The sequence below is a fragment of the Lutra lutra genome, chromosome 12 (assembly GCF_902655055.1).
Source record: "Lutra lutra chromosome 12, mLutLut1.2, whole genome shotgun sequence".
In the NCBI taxonomy this organism is placed as follows: Eukaryota; Metazoa; Chordata; class Mammalia; order Carnivora; family Mustelidae; genus Lutra; species Lutra lutra.
This window is the reverse complement of record NC_062289.1, coordinates 65,202,091-65,218,120: the sequence shown is the minus strand read 5'-3', so window position 1 is coordinate 65,218,120 and position 16,030 is coordinate 65,202,091. Positions and strand designations below refer to the sequence as shown.

General features: G+C 52.0%; 2 protein-coding genes across 3 annotated transcripts in view; one reads left to right on the top strand and one right to left on the bottom strand.

Annotated features, from left to right (window-relative positions):
* The first annotated feature begins 2,764 nt into the window (after positions 1 to 2,764).
* The window catches only part of HIC2 (HIC ZBTB transcriptional repressor 2), a 34,040-nt gene continuing 20,774 nt past the window's right edge, over positions 2,765 to 16,030 (top strand). The window contains exon 1 of one of the 2 annotated variants that reach the window (XM_047697701.1): positions 2,765 to 2,783. The gene's annotated coding sequence lies outside the window, so the exon portion shown is untranslated. Of the gene's footprint in view, positions 2,784 to 3,566; positions 3,636 to 16,030 lie in introns of those variants that run through there. The other variant, XM_047697698.1, reaches the window with a different exon arrangement.
* LOC125081762 (translation initiation factor IF-2-like) lies at positions 3,018 to 15,759 on the bottom strand. Its single transcript, XM_047696498.1, has 3 exons — positions 15,621 to 15,759; positions 3,354 to 3,869; positions 3,018 to 3,199 (listed from the first exon to the last, which is right to left on the bottom strand). The coding sequence occupies exons 1-3, from the start codon at positions 15,757 to 15,759 to the stop codon at positions 3,018 to 3,020; spliced, it is 837 nt and encodes a 278-aa protein (XP_047552454.1).

Here is a 16,030-nt window from a genome sequence, read left to right as displayed (position 1 = left end):
TCAGGACAGAGATGGTGGGGGTCTAGCTCAATATGATTTAGAAATCCCCCCAACCTTTTTTTTTCTTTCTGATTGTGTTTGTTTGTTTAGATTTTATTTTTAAGTAATCTCTACACCCAATGTGGGGCTCAAACTCACAACCCTGAGATCAAGGGTCCCATGTTACACCCACTGAGCCAGCCAGGTGACCCTCTGCCTAATTTTAAAGGGAATATGTACTAAGTATGAAAAACTTGGAATGTCAGGGAAAGTTAAAGATGCAGGAATAACAAAACCTTAGCTGGTGGGATATAAATTGGTACACAATTTGGAGGGAGAATACTCGGCAGGACCTATGCAAATTGAAAATGCCCACATATCATTTAACCTGTAGATTCTATTTCTAGTAAACTATTCTGCCCAAGTGAAGGCAGAAGAACATAAAGCTATATATTCAATGACTTTAAAAAATTGTCTTTTTAAAGCATCAAACTGTAAGTATCCTGAATAGCTATGATTAAGACAAGTGTTTATAAAACCCTCATACTCTGGAATCTGTCAGCTATTAAAAAATGAGTTTAGGGGTGCCTGCGTGGCCCAGTCGGTTAAGTATCTGCCTTCGGCTCAGGTCATGATCTCAGGGTCCTGGGTTCGAGCCCCACATCGGGCTCCCTGCTCTGCGGAAAGCCTGTTCTCCCTCTCCCATACCCCTGCTTGTGTTCCTTCTCTTGCTGTGTCTCTCTCTCTCTGTCAAATAAATAAATAAAATCTTTAAAAAAAAGTGAATTTATGTGATACGAATAGAAAGACATCTGTGATAGCTTCTCAGGGACAAAGAGCAAATGTCTTATAAGTTCTAAAGTGACTTAGAATTTATATAGTATATTATTTTATACTTCCATAAAGGAAGGTCTTTTTTGTAACATGTGAACAGGTACATGCTGATGTCAGAGAAAGGAGTGAAGGTACATGTCAAACCATTAATGTTACTTCAGAGGACAGATGGGAGTGGGGAGGAAGGAGAATTAGGAGCTTGAAAAAAATGTATTTTGGCTAGAATTATTCCTAGAAGAAATGTTACTTTGGTTAATAAAATACTAAACTACACATGTGTACAAAAAAAATCACAACACCTAGAGAGAACCTCTGTAAATAATTTGGTGTATTTTCCTCCTTTGCTTCTCCATGAATCAATATTTTGTATTTTGTATATACTCGCACAGTTTTTTCTTTTAATATCATTTCCACATTTCTAGGTCATAAAACATCTTTGTAAACACTGCTTGTAGTGGCTGCTTAACATTTTATCACGTGGTGAGCTGTTTAACCAATCCTTTATTGTCAGACATTTATGCTGTGTATGAGTTTTTTTCATAATTATAAATGACACTTGAAAAAATATGATTGTACAAATAATTTTCAAATGCAAATGAAACAAGTGACTACTGAGTGCTCTGGGCACTGGGGGCCCAAGCTTATGGTCTGGTTACAAAGAGAGATCATCAAGCATATTGTCTTCAAATGTGGTTAATTTCTTTAAAACAGAATCCAGAAGATGGATTATTACTACTCCGAGGAGGTACTGATCATTGTAAAAGATTTTTATTCTTAACTTGTACTGTCAAATTCATGTTCAGAAATTTTGAGGTAATTTGTATACTTCCAATAATATAGGACAGTGATTACCCATCAGACCCCTGCCTGGGGTTTGAAGGTTATCATTGGAAACCAATTCCTGATTTGGTAGAAAGCAAAACAAAACACAGGCCACCCCTCCAACCCCTCAGTCATCTTGTAGTTTTAATTTGCATGTCTTTGGTGATTGGAACATTGACATTTTTTTTTAAGCAGTTTCTTTTTTTTTTTTTTAAGGATTTTATTTATCTATTTATTTGAGACAGAGAGGGAAAGAGCAGTCTTTCCCTCTTTGAGACGGGGAGGAATAGAGGGAGGGGGTGAAGCAGACTCCCCCTGACCAAGGGGCAGATGTGGGGCTCAGTCCCAGGACGCTGGGATCATGATCTGAGCCAAAGGCAGACGCTTAACTGCCTGGGCCACCCAGGTGCCCTCAGTAGTTTCTTCAGATAGTTAAGTTCTCTATTAAACTCTATTCATGGAATATGCCTTTTCTTCCTTACAAATCCTTGATATTTTTCTTTTCATTTATTATGTTCTTAACATTTCTAGGATCTGTTTCTAGGGCTTTTTTTTTTCTTGGTTTGTACCCCACTGGGTTGACAGCAATAGCTTTATAATTTAAGTATCTATTACAGCAAGTCCACCTTCATTTGTGAGAAATGTTAGCTGGTTTTGGTTATTTATTCTTGCTGGTGAACTTAGAATTTTGTCAAGTCTTGTTAGGATTCCATTATTTTATACATTACATTCAGTATACATTTACATTTAATATACGTTAAATTTATACATTAATTTGGAAAGAACGGTCGCATAACTAGCCGTCCTGAGGGAAATTATTGAATTGGCTTTCTGTTTTGACTAGTGCTAGGGCACAACTTCCCTGCATGGTAAGTCTGGGTTCTTCTCAGACTTTGACAGTGGTGTGTTCGTACGTTCGGTGTTCAAAGTAGAAAGAGGTCCATTAAGAAACTCCTTAGAGAAAGTGGCTACGGCTCAGGGCAAGCTACAGCCCCTCAGCAGGCCGTGAGAACGACTGCCAGGAGCCTGGGTCCAGGCCGGCCAGCTTAGGCGCGACGCTTGACCCCCGGGGGCCTGCGAGGGGCTGCGGTCACCGGAAGGGGCTGGCTGAGCACCGCGTGCTCGCGACCTCCGCGACCTTTGAGCAGGTAAGGCCAGCCCGCGGGGCTGTAGGAGCGGGGACCCGAAGGGGCGCTGGGGCCAGGGGTCAGGGAGTTCCCTTCCCCTCCGGACCCAAATGGCCTGATCCGGGCCTCCTCGGGAGCTCAGAGCATGCGGCTTCCCGTCCCCGGGAGGGTGCGCCTTTGACGGTAGGGTCCCTGCGGTGGGCAGCATAGAGCCGGGGTGCGAGGGTGTCCTGGAGGTGGGGCGCACGCGGGTCGTTAGGGGTTCCTGATGAGGAACTCGGAGGGGTCAGGCTCAGGCTTAGGCTCGAAGGGGGTCAGCTCTGAGGGCGCAGGCTGGGCGTGGGCCTGTGGGGGTCCAGAGTTCTCTTCCCGGGGTTGGGGGTGGTGGGTGGGCGGTCCGGGCGTTTCGGGGTGCGGTCGCGGTCCCGCCCCTGCACCTGGGGTCGGGGTCTGGCAGGGCGACCACGGTCGGGGGCTCGGCTTCTCCGCGCGCCCCTCCCCCACGATGCCGTCCAGCAGGCCCGTCGCCCCGCCCCGCCCAGTGTTCGGACCGCTCACCACCTCCGCCCCGCCCCCACAGTCCCCGCCCACCACAAGAGCCCGCCCCCATCCCGCCTCCGGCCCCGCCCCGCCGCTCGCCCATTGAGATGTGGGTCAGGGGTGAGCGGGCGGCGCCGACGTCACAAGCTTCCAAGATGGCGCCAGGCGGGCGGCTGTGAGCGGCGCTCAGGGCGCGCTGGGCGGGGAGCCGAGCCGGGCCGGCGGCGGGCGGACGGGGCGGGCGCAGGCGGCGCGAGTTGGGCGCCGAGGACGGGGCGCCGCGGGCAGGGCCGGCCGGCCGGCGGGCGGAGCGCCGCCGCCGACGCACACGAGGTGAGAGGCCGTCTGGGGCAACAGGGGGGCGCGGGCGGGGGCCGCGGACGGGCGCGCCCCCGGGGAGAGGGGCGTGGGCGGGCGCGCGCCCGCAGGGGCTGGGCGGGGGCGCACGCGGGACCCCCGGCCCGACGCAGCCTGCCCTGGCTTTGTGGTCCCGGTGCCCGGTAGGGCGCGGGCGGCGGGGGACCCTGGGCACAAAGCCCAGGGGCCGCGCCAGGCCGGGGCGCGGGTCTGCAGAGCGGGGGTCGGCGGCTGAGCGGGCGCCGGCTCTTTGTGCCTTTTCATTAGCAATCTAATCCGAACAGTGTCGGGCGAGCTGCGCTGCCTGACAGGCGGGCGGGCTTCCATTATGCAAACGGCCCAGCGCCTGTGGCCGCCCCTCATAGGGGGATTTTGCTATTTCCAGAACTGCGACCCTTTGCCTGCGGTCCCTTTTTGTTGCCCCCCTCCCCCCGCCGTGGGAAGACCGGCCTGGGCAGGGGCAGGGTTGGCCTTGGAGGGGCCGCTTCCAGAAGGCTGGGCCCTGCGGCTGGTGGGCTCGCTGCCCTGCCCCCAGACCTCTCCTGTAGGCAGCCACTTGGCAGGAAGAGAGATGGGCTTGGGGGAGGGGGTCTGCTGGCAGTGGGAGGGGACCGGCTGGCAGAGGAAGGGGGCTGAAGGGCTCCAGCTTGTCACTCTCTGTTTATCTACCGAGATGGTTCATATTCACATGGACTTATTTGGTGCGTGTGGGGTGGGGGGGGTGAGGCAGGGATGCCTCTCCCTGGGGGGCAGTGACTTAAGACCAAGAGGAGGGAAGGAGGTCAGATAATGCGCGCAGCGGCCCCACCCAGAACAGCGTGGGACTGCCTGGGGAAGGGAGCCCAGTGCTGATCCGGATGGGTTGGAACGGTTTTGAAGTTATTTATCCGTGTCTTCTCCTGTCCCCTCCACCCCCAGTGTCTTTTCCAGTAGGAATTGCCAAGCACATCTGGAAAGCTAGGTTCCTGGCCCTATCCCCCCCTGCAGGAGGGGTGTAACCCAGAGAGGCCACCCCTCTGACATATGTGGTGGGGGGGGAGGGGTAGAGCTTTGCTCATAGGAATCCTGTGGCGGTGGATTGTTGACTGATGTGGGGATTGCTGTGCCTCTGTGCTTGGGGGAGGAGGAGAGCTGGCAGGTAGTGGAGGGGCCTCCTGAGCTTCTAGGCTGAACTTGGGGCTGTTCTCCAGGGACTTTGGATGGAGTGATGGAGCTAGGTCACCCAAACCCAGGACCTTTCTGAAGCTAGCATTTATTGCTTCCGGGCTCCTGGCTTTACTTCTTCTCTTCCATTCCCATTTGAGAACTCTGGACTCCCTGGCCCTTTTAGCAGACATTTTCAGGAGCTCAGGCCATGTGGCTGGTCTGTAGCCCTGGCTCAAGGAGAGAGTGTACACTTAGCAGGGCTGCTGGAGTGGTCTGAAAAAAAGCAGATGGGCCGGCCTCAGGCTGGCCTCCAGAGACAAAGCTGTGTGGTGAGATTGCTGGTTAGCTGGCTCTTACCACCAAGGGGGGGGGGATGGGAAGCTGATACTTGGGGGTTGAACTGAGGCTTTTGGCCCAGGAGTAGATCGCCTTGCTTTCGAGAGAACCTTTGGTCCTGTACAATTGGGCTTAGGAAAATGTCTGGGTCCCATGGGCACGCAGTAGACTCAGAAGGCTGGGAGGGGGCTCCCCACCTGCCTGCCTGCCTTAGTGGTCAGAACTCCCAGGTTGGTCTGCTTTCCTTTGACTTCTGGCTTTCTGCAGACCAGTTTTGGGGGAGTTGCTGAATATCTTTTGCCCAGCTTCTCTGGCCATTCGACTCAGAGTGCTGGTGTGTGCCCAGAATTTCCCTGCAGTGTTTTCCTGCCAGTTGTTAGGACTTGTAGATTAGTCACTCAGCTTTTACAAGCGATTCCTGAAAAGAAAAATCTCCCTCTGGTTGCTGGCTCTGCATAGAGGAAGAAGCAGCCCGAGGGAGCCAGGTCTTTAATTAAAGCAAAACTGAAATGATTGCTGCAATTGCTGGAAGGAGAATCAGCAGCACAGGTGGGGCAGAGGCACTGTGTCCTGTCCTGGCGCAGGACCTGCTCTGGGGACAGGTAGGCAGGATCCCATCTTCGTTCCCTGGTCTTGGCCAGCAGCCCAGCCTTCTCCACAAGCTGCTGCAGTCCTGGATTAATCCTCACGTAGTGTTTTCTTTCCATAGATCAGATTTCTCATTTGGTTAATAAGCACAGCCTCCGATCCACTTGAAGTCAGCTGTCGTGGACTTGGAGCAACAGGGTTTTGCATTATTGAGCTGACAGGCCTGCTGCCTTCCCAGAGTCCTTATTGTGTGTCAGGGTCAGATCTGGTGGGGGTGGGTGTGGGTGGCGTGGGGGCAGTGCCTTTTAATCAGCTACTATCCCCCAGAGAAGGGCTGGCTGGGCAGTTCTGGAGAGTCGGAGGAGTGAGGAAGGAATAAAGTTCAGTTTACCCAGGGGACCTGTGGTGTTGCCCTTTTACTGGCCTGTTGGCCTCAAGCTGTCAGCCCCACCCAATGCTTGCTCACCTTGCCCACTGGGGCTGAGGGCTACTGCCCCCAGGACCTGATCACTAGGAGAGTGGGGCCTCTTCCGGTTTCTGCCACGTGGGAGAAGAAACAACCAGTCAGGTTCTTGCCCTCCTGGGCCTTGGAGTCTGTCTCGGGAGGGCAGTGAGAGGGAAGTGAACTTAGAAAGTCTGGAAGTGAGTGTGACATTGGGTCTGCCGTTTACTCTCCATGTGACCTTGGACAGTGATTGATTCTGAGCCTTAGTGTACCCGTGTCTAAAATGGGAGTAGAACTTGAGTTTACATTACATATCGCTGCCCTCCAGAGCTTAGCCTAGAGACAGGCAAACAGACGATTGTAAGATAGACTGATAAGGGCTGGCACGGTGCTGTTATGTGGTGCAGAGGGCACCGTGGATGGTGGCTGTAGCTTTGAGCTGTGGAGGAAGGGGCCGGCTCCAGGCTGGAGGAGATCCACAGATGGCATGCTAAGTTCAAGCTGGCTGGAGGAGAGTTTTACGGCGGAGCGCATAGACAGTGACGGTGTGGAGTGTGGCAGGCGAGATAGAGCAGTGAGGTGAGAGAGCTCGAGCCTGCAGATGCTGTGTGTTAGAGAAGCTAGCACAGGAGCACCCTCTCCATGCCAGGCACCTGTGAGGCTCTTTGGCAAGCTTTTTATTCCTTCAAGATTTTCTGAGAACAGACACAGGGGTGCAATGCCCAGCCCCTGCAGCTCCACTGGATCATGCTGGTCTCTGACTTTCACAGCCTTATTAAAAACAAGTGGTCAGCCTTAGGCCGGGAGATGGGGCACACTTGGTTTTCTCGGAATCCTTCCAGGTCAGCCCGCCTGATAGTCTCCTCTTACAGATGGGTAAATGAGACTCAACTGGGAGATTACATAACTTGTGGGGCTGCAAGTAAGCAACTGGTTAGGCTGGGGCTGGAGGGTAAAATGCCTTTGACTCCTGGGCTTTGTGAGGACCCGTGTGGTGTGGAGTCTCGAGGTCTGAGATCCAAGCAGGGAGAGGCGAACAGACAGCCCCCTCCCCAGGAGGATCCTGGCTCCGGCTTAGGGGTTTCCAAACAAGCCAGGCCAGTTTGACTCTGCCGGGCACGACCAGCCTGTGCTTCCTGCTGGGAGGGGCCTTGCCCTGAGGGATAGGGACCTGGGCTAGGGGAGGTCTCTGAGAGCTCCTATACCCTGGAGTGGCAGGAGTGGCTAAGCAAGGCAAAACAAGGGAAGCAGGTGGGGGTTGGGGTTGTATGTGGGCCCCCAGTGAGCTTGATAAGGAAGGGAAAGCCAGGAGGCAACTCCAGGCCTGTCACAGTCCAAGAGGGAAGGGCTCAGGCTGGGGTGCCTCTGCTGAAAGAGGGTGTGGCTGGACTTGGTAGAGAGAGTGACCCCAAGAACCTGCCCTGGGACAGTCAGGAAGGGATTCAGAGCCCCTCCTTCAGACTGCTCAGTTTTCATGTTTTTCATGGTCATGTCCCACGTGGGTGGAGGAGAGGGTGAGTGTGGCTCTGGGGTGAGAGCAGGTCCTCCTGTGGGTGAGAAGGGACAGAATAGCCATATACATACGCCAGAGGGCTTTGCTACTGCTTCTGAGATATGTAGCCCAGAGTGGGTGCCTGTTTCCTGTTTGAGGGTAATCTACCTCCATGGGCACTTGGGGTGGAAGAGGGGGGCATGGAAAGGCAGGTGGCCCAGTCTTTGAGGGCATGTATCTCTAGCTCTCCTGTCCATTCCATGGCAATTCCAAGGGCCACTAAGGAAAGGCAGTGTTTGGGCTTGGCTAGGGGGCCGCTTCCAGGTGGGGAGTTGGCCTCTTGAGGAGATGGAAGGGCTGCTGGCTCTGGCACGGGCGTGGCCGCTGTGCAGACTTGTCCCGCGTTCCAGGCTGCTGCGGTGGCCTCAGGCTTCTTTCCCAGCAGCACCTGTGGGTGGGTGGGTTCTCTCAGGTGAGTATTGGGAGGGGCCACTCCAGTGTCTTGAGAACAGTAACTACCCCCACATCACCCACCCCCCCCCAGGTGGTCTCATCAGACCAGACCACACTGGGGTCTGAGCTTCCTCGGCTGCCTCATCAGCCTGGTTACAGGCCCTTTAAGGAGAAGAAATGCCCGTGGCCTTTGTAGTTCCCTCACCTGTGCTGCTTTGGAAGATCGTAAGATCTGGGTGGATTCTTGTTCCTGAAATGAATGAGAAGCGAGAGTAGGGTTGATGGCTGGGAAGGTGGGGTCTGAGGCCTCAGTGGCCTTACCCTTTGTGGACACCATGGTGCTTTCCTTGTGATGAGTGCATTGACCCATCGAGTACGTGCTGTTACTGTGCTGCCGGGAGGAGGCCTGCCTGCTGGTGCCCTAGTTTCCCCGCACGTGAGGAGCACCTGGTTGCTGGTAGAGGCTGGCCCAGCCTGGCCTGTTTCTAACTTCCATGTTTCCTAAGACGTGGAAATGAATTTGATGTGTAGCCAAGGTCGGGAACCACTGCTTTAGCAGGTGATGAATCTATGTTGGTAATAGAATTAAGCAAGTGGTGAGTCCCCATTGACCAGTGGATGATGATCTGGGGTGTCATGAATGCTTTACTCTGATGGCCCAGTGGGATCGAATTTACAGAACAAGTTGGGTTGATTCTGTTAGTTAGTAGAGTCTCGGAGAAGCACCAGACACAGAACACAGAAGGCATTTACTCTTTTCATGGTCCCTCTTCCTTGGGGGCAGTGGGAGAGACCCCAGGCCAGTGTGCACTAAGGGGTCTCTGGAGTGCTACCTGCTGCTCTTGAGCCCAGGGCTCTTCGTCCTGCTTGGTTTTCAGTTTCCGTGTTCTGCTTTTGTGAGTGCATTCGTGGGCCCTTGTTGGCCTCTCTGTGCCCTGGCAGGGCCTGACCTAGTGACATTTGGGATCCTTGTGGCTCCCTAATGAGCCACTGTGGCCGTAGCCAGGGACTCCTGGGACCTGAGCCCCTGTTTTTCTCTTTTACCTCAAGGTCCCCGGGAGAGAGAGATTGGTCCTGAGGTTGCTTTTCTGGATTGTTATCTGGATAAGGTGTGTAAGGGGCTGGGAAACAGAATTGGGAGGGGGTTGCTGTGAAAGGGCATTAGAGGTAGAGCTTCAGGTAGTAAGACCTGGCTCACCTGGCTCAGCTCTCTTTGCTAGAAGAAAACAAGGGGCAGTCCTGGGGTTTTGTGCGTTATCTGTGGGCAGATGGAACATAAGACCACTGTGCTGCTTTCTCTGGGCAGCTTACAGAATGAGGTGAGCAGCAAGGCCCCTGAGTCTGGTGTGGTTCTGGTTGGTGTCCTGGTTAGGAAGTGCTGTCCATTAGGGAAGGAAGACCAGCCTGGGCTGGGGCAGTGAAGGAGAGGGGGTTGAGAAGTCTTGGCTGGTAGTTGAGGAAGAAGTGGGTGGTGTTGAGCACAAGCAGGGTGTCCTTCCTCTCTGTTCTTTTCTTTCTTTCTTTCTTTTTTTTTTTTTTAACAATTTTATTTATTTATTTATTTGACAGAGATCACAGGTAGGCAGAGAGGCAGGCAGGGGTGGGAGGGAAGCAGGCTCCTGGCTGAGCAGAGAGCCTGACGCAGGGCTCCATCCCAGGACCCTGAGATCACGGCCTGAGCCGAAGGCAGAGGCTTAACCGACTGAGCCACCCAGGTGCCCCCTCTCTGTTCTTTTCTGCCCGTGCACATCTTGGTGGATGGACTCTGGTTCTGTCTTGAGAGCTAGTGGTCTTAGGGGTGGGTTCGTGCCTCAGCTCTTTTGTCTCGTCGTCCCACTCTGCCCTCCCCCCCCCCCCCCCCGCCCTCGGGTAGAAAATGAGGGATGGTTTGTGTCTGACAGTCATTACTGCTGATGTGCTTGAATATGAGAGGAAGGGTGGTTCCCACAGAATTCCTGACAGAATGCTAGGAAAGTAGTCCAAGACGAGGGCCAGGGACTCACTTTTGGGCTCTTCTTACCCCGTGATAGCCCTTGTGGGAGGTGTTGTGAATTTAATCATTGGAACATAATCTGTGAAGTGCCAATCATTTTATCAGTCTTCACTGTACAAGTGGCTCAGAGAGGTTAGGCTGTTAGTTTCAAGTCATGTAGCTAGGAAGCTGGTAAGAAGTTCTATTTTTAGATTTTATTTATTTGACAGAGATCACAAGTAGGCAGAGAGAGAGAGGGAGAGAAGCAGGCTCCCTGCTGAGCAGAGAGCCTGATGCGGGGCTCCATCTCAGGACCCTGAAATCATGAGCTGAGCCGAAGGCAGAGGCTTAACCCGCTGAGCCACCCAGGTGCCCCACCCAAGAAGTTCTTTTTAAAAAAGATTTATTTTACTTATTTTCAAAGGTTTTCTTTATGTGTCTCAGAGAGAGAGAGCATACAAGCAGGGGGAGGAGCAGAGGAGAAGCAGGCTCCCCATGGTGCAAGGAATCTGATGTGGGACTCAATCTTAGGACCCTGAGATCATGACCTGAGCTGGAGGCAGATATTTAACCAACTGAGCCACTCAGGCATCCCAAGACTGACTTATTTTATTTTATTTTATTTATTTATTTTTTTAAAGATTTTATTTATTTATTTGACAGAGAGAGATCACAAGCAGGCAGAGAGGCAGGCAGAGAGAGAGGAGGAAGCGGGCTCCCTGCTGAGCAGAGAGCCCGATGCGGGGCTCGATCCCAGGACTCCGAGATCATGACCTGAGCCGAAGGCAGCGGCTTAACCCACTGAGCCACCCAGGCGCCCCAATCCCAAGACTGACTTATTTTAGAGGGAGAACGTGAAGGGTTGCGGGGGGCGGGGTAGTAGGAGAGAGAATCTTTTTTTTTTTTTTTTTTAAGATTTTATTTATTTATTTGACAGAGATCACAAGTAGGCAGAGAAGCAGGCAGAGAGAGAGGAGGAAGCAGGCTCCCTGCTGAGCAGAGAGCCCGATGCGGGGCTCGATCCCAGGACCCTGGGATCATGGCCTGAGCCGAAGGCAGAGGCCCAACCACTGAGCCACCCAGGTGCCTTGAAGGCACAGGCTTTAACCCACTGAGCCACCCAGGCGCCCCAGGAGAGACTCTCTGCTGAGCAAGGAGCCCAGCATGGCCCTTGATCCCAGGACCCCAAGATCATGACCTGAGGTGATATCAAGAGTCAGATGCCCAACCGACTAAGCCACCCAGGCGCCCCTGTTAGAGATGTTCTAAGAGTAAGTTAAACACAACCACACATGTGTGTGGCAGCTTCAAACACATATGCGTGGGCTCCTTCCTCTGAGCTGTGCTAGAGCCTAAGGACAGTCAAAAGTTTTCATTTTGAGTGGGGCACCAGTATGGCTGTCTTGGACAAAGCCTGGAGCTGGGCAGGAGTTCTTGTAAACTGGGGAGGGACCACTACAGGCCTGGTGAGCAGGTCCGTTCCCCACCCTTCTCCACGTGGGGTCTGGAGGTGGTCAGGGGGTCAGGACTCTCGGGGTCATCCTTAGCCTTCTAGTGCCAACTTCTTCCCTTCTGGCATGTTGGACTATAAACTTGGGCTTTTGTTGACCACTTTTCAGAGGATCTGTGAGGGTGATGGTCTGGGGGTTCAGAGCTGGGCTCCTTTCCTTCTCTTGGTATTCTCACTGTGCAGGCAAATAAGAGGTGCTTGGGACTGGGCAGGGTGGCCTCCTAGGGTGAGGCTCTTTCTTGAACGATGGGTCATCTTGGTGATGAGGAGAGGGGCCAAGCCATAGCCGCATCAGGTGCCCTTGGGCCACCCCTAGCAGGTGCCTTTCTCACCTGCCACTAGGCTCTAGGTGCAGGTGGGTTGAACACTGAGTTGGATTGTCCTTTGGCTGTGGTAGGTGAACCTGAGCGCCAGAGGGGTGCAGGCAGGGGAGAGGACTGTTTCCAAAGTCCCACATTCCATGCATGTGTTGATGCTGATAAGGGCAGCAGGGCTGGCTTAGCTGCTTTGGGCAGGAGGGGACTTTGACTTCATGCCCCCAGCAGGCAGCAAGCTTGCACATCCTGTTTCCTGCAGCACCCCTCCCCCACCTCCCCCTCTGACCACCTCTGCAGGGCCAGCACTCCGGGGGCCCACAGCGTACAGAGGCCCAGCTTGTTCCCAGAGCATTGCCAGCTCTGAGTAAGCAGGCCTTCAGAGGTCTTTCCAGAGTTTCTGTTAGTCCTGCTGCCTCTTAGAGTATTTGGTGAACAAATGTGATTTTGGGAAGAATGCGTCTCTGCCTCATTTTCCTTGCCTATAAAATGGGTTGTTAGAGATATTTGAGCTAGTGCATATCAGCTGTTTGCAGAGTGATTTGCAGACCTCTGGGGTCCCCAGGACCCTTTTCATAGTACTTAGAAGGGACTGGCCTTTGTTCTGTGCAAAGCCATGGTGGGTGGTACACATCACCCAGAGTTTGTTCTCCACTGGTGGTGTTCAGACAGAGACGGCCAGTGTTACTGAGCGTCCTAGGGAGGCAGTACAGATGACTGAGGAGTAAATCTAGACCTGGGGTACATGTCTTTTTAGTATTAGTGACAAAATGGGGAGTATGCATGACTCATGTGAAGCAGAACCATTGTCTCCAGAAAGCCCTTCACATCTGCTTGGGCTCTACTCTGAACTAGCTGCTTTTTCTCACGAAACGTTGTTTTCAGTTGAAAGAACGACTGAAAGACAAGGTGTGGTTATTCAGACTTGGAGAATTTACCCAGACATTTTGTCAGATGCGGGTGGTGAGCTTTGCCACTTCAAGGAAAACAACTGGCAGTGTGTGTTGCTGGTGCTAGAACCCTCACGGGAAGATGAGTTTTGGAAAACTCTGCTCCATCACTGTGAGCCTGACTTAGCCTTCACTGATAAGATCAGCGGTGATACTAACACATGGAGTTTTTTGGTGTCCTATAATGAAATGTGATGACATTTGGAAGATCTGATCAACTCAGTGAACCAAAATTTTCCAGATGACCAGTGCTTGATATTGCACAACCTTGCGTGGTTAGGAGTGCAGCCTAGACCAGTGGATTTTTGCGTAACTTAATGTAAGATAGTCATGGATACGATTTCAGAATCTCTATTGCAAATTATTTATTTATTTATTTTTAGATTTAAAAAATCTGTTTGAGAGGCCAAGCATGAGTGGTGGGGATGGGGGCGGGGGCGGGATGCAGAAGGGGAGAGAGAAGCAGACTCCCTGTTTAGCGTGGGGTCTGATGGGAGCTGGATCCCAGGACCCTGAGATCATGACCTAAGCTGAAGGCAACATTTAACTGATGGAGCTAACCAGGCGTCCCTTTGTTGTAACTTTTGAAAGACCACCACTTGTTGAATTTCAGTGTAATGTCAATGAAGAAGGGCCACACTTAGCTGAAAGGATTATTATTATTATTATTTTTTATTTGACAGAGAGATCACAAGCAGGCAGAGAGGCAGGCAGAGAGAGAGGAGGAAGCAGGCTCCCCGAGAGAGCAGAGAGCCCGATGCGGGGCTCGATCCCAGGACTCCGAGATCACGACCTGAGTCGAAGGCAGCGGCTCAACCCACTGAGCCACCCAGGCGCCCCATAGCTGAAAGGATTATTAAAATACTCTTCTCTTCTGGGGCGCCTGGGTGGCTCAGTGGTTTAAGGCCTCTGCCTTCAGCTCAGGTCGTGATCCCAGCGTCCTGGGATCAAGCCCCGCATCGGGTTCTCTGCTCGGCGGGGAGCCTGCTTCCCTTCCTCTCTCTCTCTGCCTACTTGTGATCTCTGTCTGTCTAATAAATAAACAAAATCTTAAAAAAAAAAAATACTCCTCTCTTCTATCTGTGTAAAGAGACACTTCTTCAGAGACTTGAATCAAAACCACATATCCTAATAGACGAAGTATAGAAACAGTTACGAGAATCTAGCTGCTTCTGGGACGTCTGGGTGGCTCAGTCGGTTAAGTCTGCTTTCAGTTCCAGTTATGGTCCCAGAGTCCTGGGATTGAGTTCCGCATTGGGCTCTCTGGTTGGCGAGGAGCCTGCTTTTCTCTCTGCCTCCTGTCCCCCTGCTTGTGCATGCTTTCTCACTTTGACAGATAGATAAATCTTTAAAAACAAAAAAAATTAAAAAAGCGATTGAGAGAATCTAACCACTTCTATTAAGCCAGATGATAAAGAGATTTAAAATGTAAAATGGGCGCCTGGGTGGCTCAGACGTTAACCATCTGCCTTCAGCTCTGGTCACCATCCCAGAGTCCTGGGATCAAGCCCCACATTAGGCTCCCTGTTCCATGGGGGGCCTGCTTCTCCCTCTCCCACTCCCCCTGCTTGTATTCCCCTCTCTAGCTGTCTCTCTGTCAATTAAATAAATAAAATCTTAAAAAAAAAAAAGATAAATGCAGAAATGTAAAACTCTTCTCAATTTTGTTTTAATTTTGGGATTCCCCCCCCCATTAAAAATGGTATTTATGTTAATGGTTTTTGTTGTTGTTGTTTTATTTCTATTTTTTTTTTAAAGATTTTATTTATTTATTTGACAGAGAGAGATCACAAGTAGGCAGAGAGGCAGGCAGAGAGAGAGAGAGGGAAGCAGGCTCCCCGCGGAGCAGAGAGCCTGATGCGGGACTCGATCCCAGGATCCTGAGATCATGACCTGAGCCGAAGGCAGTGGCTTAACCCACTGAGCCACCCAGGCGCCCTTAATTTTTTTTTTTAAGAATTCATTTATTTGGGGTGCTTGGGTGGCTTAGTTGTTAAGCATCTGCTTTTGCCTTCAGTCATGATTCTAGGGTCCTGGTATTGAGCCCAGAATTGGGCTCCCTGCTCAATAGGAAGCCTGCTTCTTCCACTACCTCTGCTTGTGTTCCCTCTCTCGCTCTGTCTCTGTCTGTCAAATAAATAAATAAAATCTTAAAAAAGAGTGAGGGTGAGGGGGGAGCTGGGGAGGGAGAGAGAGAAGTAGACTTCTGCTGAGCAGAGAGCAGATGTGGGATTCTGAGATCATGACTGGAGCTGAAGTTGGACACTTAACTGACTGAGCCACCCAGGCGCCCTGTTTTTAATTTTTAAGTGATCTCTGCACCCAGCTTGAGGTTCTAACTCACAACCCCGAGATCAGGAGTCACATGCTCTACTGTCTGATCCAGTCAGGCACCACCAACATGGGTTTCTTACTGCTGTTTTAAGTCAAGTTACTGTTTTAATTACCAGGTTGTCTGATGTGCTAAATAGAGCAGTAACATGGGCTATATAAACCGCATGAAAGTTTGTTGGGCATCCTAAGTTTGAAGAAAGTGATCAACAGTTTCAAAGTGCTTGAGGGGAGAGTGCTGGGCAGCCTTCTTCCTTTCTCATGACCCCGTCTTCACCGCCTGCTTCTCCTCTCACGTATTATCCACTCTCTTTGCACTGCTCCTGCCTGGCTGGCATTTGCTCACCTTAATAGACCATGTACAGGGCCTGTTCCATGCCCAGTGCACTGTGGCTGTGGGCTGGTGGGACACAGGGTCCCTCACCTTGGGAGCCTGGTTGGGGCTCGCTGTGGGCTGAGGCAGAGGGGAAGTGCACAGAGGGAAGCAGCTGGGCAGCTGGTGCTGACATGGGGTCCTGGGAGAAATGCAGGGCTGGCTTCGCAGGGGAGGGGCACTCGGCCATGACGGTGGACCAGATTTTCTGCAGAAGCACCGTGCAGGCCCGGCTGGAGTGTGGACTTTATCCAGGCATCGGGAATGCATTGAAAGCTTTAAGCAGGGGAGTGACTGGATGAACCAGTGTTTGAGAAAGATAACTCAGGGTTGATTGGACTCTGAATTGGAGCAGAGGCTGCAGAGGGGAGATGTGTGCTAGACTTCGGTATTTTCCTTTAGAGTGGCGATGACTGCCCTTCCTCCCCTCTAGTCCTTTGGAGGGTTCCTGGGAATTCCCT